This window comes from Heterocephalus glaber, unplaced genomic scaffold (genome assembly GCF_053883595.1).
Source record: "Heterocephalus glaber isolate CG9 unplaced genomic scaffold, H.glaber_assembly_v1.0 deba00001687, whole genome shotgun sequence".
NCBI classification, from domain to species: domain Eukaryota; kingdom Metazoa; phylum Chordata; class Mammalia; order Rodentia; family Bathyergidae; genus Heterocephalus; species Heterocephalus glaber.
The window spans coordinates 13,227,759-13,235,639 of record NW_028258412.1 but is presented as its reverse complement, the minus strand read 5'-3'; the positions used below and the strand labels follow the sequence as shown (position 1 = coordinate 13,235,639).

Sequence of the window (7,881 nt, the reverse complement as noted above, 5' to 3'; positions counted from 1 at the left end):
AGCAGTCTGCAGACACGCGGTCTTTCAACAAGGTGCTTTATTAGAGGGCATTGTGTAAAGTGCAGGCCATTAGGCAGGTAGAGGGGAGTTTTTCAGAGGGAACACTTCGTGCTAACAGTATTTGTTTTTGTCTAGGTTCTTGTGCTCACTGTTGTATGGAACCTTGGAGAAGCAGATGGCAGCTTCTCTGTCACAGTTGCAGATAAAGGCATCGCACTCCTTGTTTTTGCCTAAAGAGGGACAAGAAGAGAAGACTGAGCAGAGGTGGACCCTGCTTGGTACAACCCAGGGCTGGAATGATTCATTGGAATAGGCCGGTGGATGTCAGGTTGGTGCAGATTTAGTGTTGAGAGATTAAGCAAATGAAAATACATCAGGATGCACAGTTATGTGTGACTTTCTTTTTTTTCTTTTGGTACCGGTGATTGAACTCGGGTCCTTGTGCTTGCGCAGCAGGCGATGAAACCACTGAGCTAAATCTCGGGCCCACGTGTGACTTTCTGATAAACAATGAATGTTATCTTTGAGACAAATGTATACTAAAAAATATTTGTTGTTGCTGAGCATGGTGGTGCATACCTATAATCGCAGCTATTTGGGAGGCTGAAGCAGGAGGGTTACAAATTCAAGGCCAGCCTGGACAACTTAGTGAGACTTTGTCTCAAAATATTATTAAAAATATTAGCTGGGCTTGGCAATGCATGCCTATAATTCCAGCACTCTGGGAGGCTGAAGAAGGAAAACTGCAAATTTGAGCCCAGCTAGGGCAATATAATGACTTAGAGAGAACCTGTCTCAAAAGATAAAAAGGAGCTGGGATTTAGCTCAGTGGCACAGCACCTGCCTGACAAGCACAAGGTCTCCAGTTCCATCCCCGGTACCAAAAAAAACAAACAAAAAAAATTAGGGCTGGGGATTTAGCTCAGTGGTTTCACTGCCTGCTGCATAAGCACAAGGACCCAAGTTCCATCCCTGGTACAAAGAAAAATTAAAAGGGATGGGGTGTAGTTCAGCGTGAAGGCAGTGAGTTCATTCTCCAATACCCAAAAACAGACAAACAAATAAATAAAGGATGGGGGACATAGCTCACTGTGAAGTCCCTGGGTTCAAGCTCAAATATCTCCCTGCCGCTGTTTATCTGAGAATTCTGGGTTTCTTGTGTTTTAGATTCAATAGCTGACTTTTGAAAAGTCCTATCTCTCACTCAGTATGAATTCACTGATTTTGAAACCTGTATGGTGCAGATCTGACAACACAGACAAATAATTATAAGCCCTTATGGAAAACATTAAAATATAAACTTTTTGAAACAGGGTTTCACTATGTAGCCCAGGCTGGCCTTGAACCTGTGATCCTCCTGCTTCAGCCTCCCAAGTCCTGGGATTACAGATGTGCACCACCGCATCTGGCTAAAACATGTACTTAAGGCAGCGAAGTATTGTACATTTCAGTTTAGTGAGGTTTGGTAAGCCAGTTTCTATACCTCCTTAAAGTACGTATGCCTAGGGGTGGGGATTTAGCTCAGTGGTTTCACCGCCTGCTGCACAAGCACAAGGACCTGAGTCCAATCCCCGGTACCAAAAAAAAAAAAAGTACATATGCCTAAACTTGCAGAACATTCCTAAGTGGAATATTACACAGACATTTAGAAGAATTAGATATCCCTAAATGTGAAGATGTTTCCCAGGTTTTTATAAATGGGGAGAAAGCTAATATTGAGTAAAATATCTTGAGGGATATTATTCTTTGAATCAAGGGAGAGTTTTTTTGTTTTTGTTTTTTGGTACCAGGGATCGAACTCAGGTCCTTGCGCTTTGGGGCAGGCAGCAGAACCACTGAGCTAAATCCCCAGGCCTTGAGGGATATTATTCTAATTGGTTATCTTTGGGTAGTAGAATTATAGGCACCTTCCACTTTGCATTATATACTTGCATATTTCTCTGGGGTTTGAAATTGCTTTACTTTGGGCTTATTTGTTTGTTTATTTAGGTTGTTTGAGACAGGATATTGCTTTGTTCTTCAGATTGCCTTTGAACTCACTATATAGCACAAGCTGGCCTCTACCTCACAGCAATCTTCCTGCCTCAGCCTCTCAAGTGCTGTGATAACAGGTGTGTGCTACTACTCCTGGCTTGGGCTTGTTTATTTTTATAAATAAAAGAAAACAAATGATAACATTGAGGGCTGAGGATGTAGCTCAGTGGTAGAGGGTATGCTTAGCATGAGTGAGGCCCTGGGTTCAAGTTCCAGCAACACACACACACACACACACACACACACACACAGAAAATATAACATTTAAGACACTTAAATTTTCTTCTTTTCCTCCTTCTCCTTTCCTCCTTTCTCCTTTAGGAATTGAACCCAGGCAGTGTTTTGTTTTTTGGGGGGGGGGGTTGGTACCAGGGATCAAACTCAGGTCCTTGCGCTTGCACAGCAGGTGGCGAAACCACTGAGCTAAATCCCCGGCCCGAACCCAGGCAATGTTGAGCTACATTTCCAGCACTTTTTTTTTCATTCCCGGAACTTTTGATTTATTTATTTAAATTTTGAGACAATTTGTCCGGCTGGCCTTGAACTTGTGATCCTCCTGCCTCAACTTCCCAAGTACAGTAGCTGGGATTACAGGTGTGCACTACATTGCTGAGCTGGAACTTTATTATCCAGAAGCTATGTATCTCTCTTACCCTCAATAATCTTATTAAAGTTTTGTGTCCATCTTATCCTTTCTTTTAAGAATCATGAAAGTTTCTCTTTCCCAGTAAATTCCATTAAAATGTAAAATTAGCACTTAGATTACAAAGTATTCATGATGAGATAATTCTCTAGGGAGTTGTTAGTTAACATAAGCCAGCACCCTTTAATCAGTCCTCGGCTTGGTTAGGGGAGAGGGGCAGCTCCATTAAAGAGAAATTATTTGTGCACACGCGTGTGCACATGTGTGTGTGTGTGTGTGTGTCCTGGGCAGAGGATCCATAGCTCTCACTAGATTTAAAAGTGAGCTGGGCGTGGTGGTGCACACCTGTAATCATAGCACTTGGGAGGCTGAGGCAGGAAGATCACCGAGAGTTCAAGGCCAGCCCAGGCTACATAGTGAGTTTGAGGTCAACCTGAACTACACAGCGAGATCCTGTCTCAAAAAAACCAAAACCAAAACAAAAGAGTCTGAAATCCACAGAAAGGAACCCTTGCTCATCACTCTGCAAAAAGAAGTTAAATGGCATATTTTTTTGGTGCTGGGGGTTGAGCCTAGGGTCTCATGCATGCTAAGTGTGTAGTTTGCACTGAGCTACTTCCCTGCTGGTGAGTGCAAAGGAAACTCAGAATGCTGGCCTCACACAACAGGGTGCTTCACCTCTCTGTGCCTTCTCCTCAGAGACAAACCACCTTCCCAGAGGGACCTCTCACTGTCACTACAGAACTTAGTGGCTAAGGCCGGGGATTTAGCTCAGTGGTTTTGCTGCCTGCTGTGCAAGCGCAAGGACCCAAGTTCGATCCCCGGTACCTAAAAAAAAAGAAAAAAGACCCGCCCCCCCCAATAACCAACATCACTTACAATCTGTGTAACCCTGGACAAATGGCTCAACCTTCTGAGCCTCAGTTCCTCATCTGTAAAATGGGGATAATACTAGTATCTAGGGTTGTTATGAGGATTCAAGGAGATACTGCCCAACACCAAGACAAAGATTAATAATGTTGTCCCCTAGGCTTCCTGAGGGCTGACTAGAACCCACGGGCCAGGGAGGGGCTAAACCTACTGCTGCAGGTGATCGTGGTGCCAGAGCACGAGTAGGAGTAGGTGTTGGTGTAAGGGTTGTCGATGAGAAATTTGCAGCTCTCCATCTTCTTGGCCTTGGAGTAGCACTGGTCGTGAGTCTGACAGCACCTGCAGAGGGAGGGAACAGCTGAGCAGCAGCAGGGGCGGGACAGCAGGTCAGCCCTTAGCTGCCCTCTCCCAGAAATAGGCCTAGAAGCTCCAGGCGAAATGTTCCTATGGCTTGAGAAACTGTAATCCCTCTCATCACGTGTTTGTTGAAAGTGATTTTAACATGATTGTAGGAATACAGTAAAATTATATATTCTCAAGATGAAGGGGCACTTTTTTGAAATGGACCCTCGCTATGTGGTTCAGGCTAGCTTTGAACTCATTATATAACCCAGGCTGGCCTCGAACTCCTGGCCATCCTCCTGTCTCAACCTCTGGAGGGCTGGGATTACAGGCGTGTGCAGCCACGCCCCGGCAAGTGACGCTTTTTTGCGCGATGATGCTGGGATTTTGGCTGTGACGGCGTGTATTGCTATAGTCTACCACTAGACGACAGTATTGCCCACTATTTTACATCTCGGAAGTTTCGATTTCCATTCATAATAGCGTTGGACGCAGGGTCTTCTTGGAACTTATTTCTTTATATGACAAGAAGTGAAAATATGTTATCCTTGGGAAATGTGTGCATCCCCTTTCTGTGCCTCGTGAGATCCCTGGCGTGCGCCCTGCCCCCACCCCTATGTGGACACTCTCGGTCTCTCTCCAGGTGGGTCGCTCACCTGTCCAGGTCGTCCACAGGGGTGCCTGAGCCCCCCAAGCCACAGAAGCAGCCATAGTTGTTGTAGTCCAGGTAGGGTTTACTACCCGGGATCACGCACTTGATCATGTTGCGGAACTGCCACAGAGCCCGGGGGCTGATCCTGTGCTCAGCAGTGCCCACTGCAAGAAAACACAGCCATCAGATCGGTCTTGGATGGTTTTGCCAGCGCCTGAAGGGGTCCACCACTGGATCCCTGCCAGGTGCCTCAGAAAAGTGTTGCAGGGCCGGGGATTTAGCTCAGTGGTTCCGCTGTCTTCCTTGCAAGAGCAAGGTCCAGAGTTCAATCCCCGTTACCAAAAAAGAGAGAGAAAAGTGTTGGATCCAGAAGCTAATACTGTGAAAAAGGTTTTTTCTTTTTAATGAAAACGTCAAAAAACATTCTTTTATTATAATTGTTGTTGTTATTTTGGTTTGAGACAGGGTTTTGCTGTGTAGTTCAGGCAGGTCTTGAACTCACTATGTAGCCCAGACTGGCTGGCCTGGAACTCTTGGCAATCCTCCTGCCTCAGCCTCCCGAGTTCTAAGATTACAGGTGTGTGCCACCACACCTGACTCCTGATTCTTTATATTGAGATAAAATCCACAGAAGATAAAAAACTGACCATTTAAATAATTTAAAATGTATGATCTGAGATGGAATTTTTTTTTCTTAAACTGAGGTTGAACCTTGCTATTGCTCAAACTTCCAAGAAATGCCACTGCTCTTGGCTTAAAACCCAAACTCCACCCCGTACCAAAAAAAACCCCAAACAAACCCAAACTCCTTCCCGTGACAGCCCTGAGGTCCGGCCTCTGCCGCCTCTCATTAGCACCTCTTCCCACCCACTTCCCTGCAGCCAATTGGCCTGCAGCACTCTCTTTTCTGAGGCAAGGCCCACACAGCTGCTATTTGCCCTGCCTGGCACACTTATTATCCCACCTTTCAAAAGGCTGGAAAGATCTTGGCTTGCATGCCGTCATTTCGAAGATGCCCTTCCTGGTCATCCAGCTAAGTGGCTCCTTCACTATCCCTGCTTTTTTTTTTTTCTGGTACCAGGGATCGAACTCAGGACATTGGGCTTGTGAGGCAGGTGGGGCACCACTGAGCTAAATCACCAGCCCTATCCCTGTTTTTTGTGTCCTTTGCTTCACAGGACTTTTACTAATATGTACCCCATCTTTATTTAAAGCATGACTTTTGCCAGGACATGAGCTCCTCAAGGACAGGCCTCCCGGCTTTTATTCCCCTGGTGTTGTGCCTAACACGTATCTGTATCTGTATCTCTATCTCCCTATATATGTAATGAGTTAAATGAATGAAATAACCAATGAGTGAATTGAAAGTTCCTGGAGCTGGGCATGGTGGCACACACCTGTAATCCCAGCACTCTAAGAGGCTGAGGCAGGAGGATCGAAAGATTGAGCCCAGCCTGGGCAATTTAGCAAGACCCTGACTCAAAATAAAAAGGGGCTGCAGATAGAGTGAAGGCCCTGGTTTCGACCCCCAGTAACATACACACACACACACACACACACACACCTGGCTTATGATGCGCTCCACAAATTTGTTGAATGAATGAACAAATCTTGCACCTTGCTGAAAGAATGTTTGCCCACACCAAGCTTAACACAGAAAACTCAGGGCAGCAGAGCTTTTCACCCCATTTTCCCAGAGCCCTACCCTGTGAGACTTGGTGCCCTAAAGAGAAAAGGGCATAACATTTTCAGGGTCCTGTTTTATCTGACACCGTCATGCCCCATGCAAGTCTCATTGCCCTGTGACTTGCTCTTCTTTTTTGCAATCTGCCAGGCACCAGGGGACCCCATGCTGGGCTTCTTCCTCAGGGCCCAGCTCAGGGCAGTAGCTGACTCCTTTGTCCAAGGAGCAGTCTCCAGGGGAGCGGCCAACTGGGCTGCACGTAGGAGAGAGGCGGAGCCCATTTAGACAGAAGTGTCTGGGACTGCCTAGGTCCCTGCTTTCTCTCCTGTTGTCCTCTGTCATCGCCAGCTGCAGTCTTTGCAGAAGCCAGGGATACCCCTACCCCAACCCTCAGCTTGTGTGCGTTGTATGTGTGCATCGTGTGCGTGTGTGCATGTGTGTGTGGATGTGCTCACACAAATGTGCTCCCGAAGTGGGAACGTGGCTTGTTTGTCTCTGATTCCCGGGTCTTGACCCAGGGCCTGATACCTGAATTGACATTGTTAGTAGATGAGTTGGCACGGATTCAATGTGTGTGACTCACTGTGCCCGAGCAGTGCATGGTCCCACAGCTCTGTCTACTCACCGAGCCCAAACTTCGGTGTGGGTGGGACAGAAAAAAGTAAATGAATCAACAAGGCTCTTGCAGGCAAAGGTAGGTTCTGGCCTGTCGCTGTGCCAGGCCATGGGACAGAGAAAGAATCGGAGTTTCTTAGCTTGGGTGGGTGGACAGGGAAGCCCTTTCTCAAAGGGGTCCCTTGAGTCCAGATCTGGAGTCTGCAAGGGTGCCAGCTTTGGACACTTGGGGAAGGAGGAGGGAGCCCTAACCAGGAGCTCTCCGGTCCCACAAGCAGCGACAAATTGAGACTCCAGTCTCGGCTGCCCTGTATGCGATGGCTGAGGCCCCGTTCAAGAGGGGGGCATCTTGGGCATGCAGAGGGAAAGGAAGTGCTTACCTGTGAGCAGAGCAGCGAGCACAAGGACTTTCATCTTGAGTGAGGAACAGAGCTGAAGGGACAAGTGGCCTCCTTTCTTATAGTTGGGGGCCCCACACCTCCAGATAAGGCTGTTTGCTCTCCTCTCAGCCCACTGTGGGTTGGCCTTGGTCCTGTTGTCTCATGGATTTACCCACAAGGATTTCTGGAAACGATGTCCTGGATTTGTGGTCTATACTTTTTAAATAAAGAGATTAATTTTGGAGTTTGCAGATCTTGGAATCTTAATTCTCACCCCACCCATTTGTGCTCAGCCCAGTCTCGTGCTGGTTGGGGGCAGGAAGCCCTCGGTCCCGCAGGATAACTGGGGAAAGGGGGCCGGGAAGGAGACAACTGCTGCCCCCAATCATTGTCAAATGGCTGGGCCTTGCCGTGGGTGCCATTGAATAGTTTTATCAGTCACGCACCTTGCAGCTGAAGAGACAGGTGCAGAGAGGTAAAATAACTTACCCCAGTTCACACAGCTAGCAAATGGCAAAGTAAGGGGCCAGGCTCAGGGCTGACTGATTCTCAGGCACACAAATTTTATTTTTTCCTCACTATGCCAATGTCACTTTCCTCCCCCACTCTCTAGTGTGGGTTTATGAGAAATCCCTGGGCTGTGGAGTTCCAAAGCCTTGGG

The 7,881-nt window shown here is 47.2% G+C and overlaps 1 protein-coding gene across 1 annotated transcript; it reads right to left on the bottom strand.

Moving 5' to 3' along the window:
• Pla2g1b (phospholipase A2 group IB) lies at positions 1–7,881 on the bottom strand. The gene is made up of 4 exons (XM_004843673.3): positions 7,221–7,881; positions 4,546–4,705; positions 3,759–3,886; positions 1–230 (listed from the first exon to the last, which is right to left on the bottom strand). Exons 1-4 carry the CDS (start codon positions 7,252–7,254, stop codon positions 112–114), a joined length of 441 nt encoding a protein of 146 aa, XP_004843730.1. The 5' UTR covers positions 7,255–7,881; the 3' UTR covers positions 1–111.

What these genes read in the sequence shown, in the direction of transcription:
- Pla2g1b (XM_004843673.3), bottom strand. Translation starts at nt 7,254, where the DNA reads ATGAAAGTCCTTGTGCTCGCTGCTCTGCTCACAG. An exon ending in GCTCGCTGCTCTGCTCACAG is followed by an intron (nt 4,706 to 7,220) that starts GTAAGCACTTCC and finishes GTTTTCTTGCAG; the next exon opens with TGGGCACTGCTGAGCACAGG. An exon ending in CACCACGATCACCTGCAGCA is followed by an intron (nt 231 to 3,758) that starts GTAGGTTTAGCC and finishes GTCCCTCTTTAG; the next exon opens with GCAAAAACAAGGAGTGCGAT.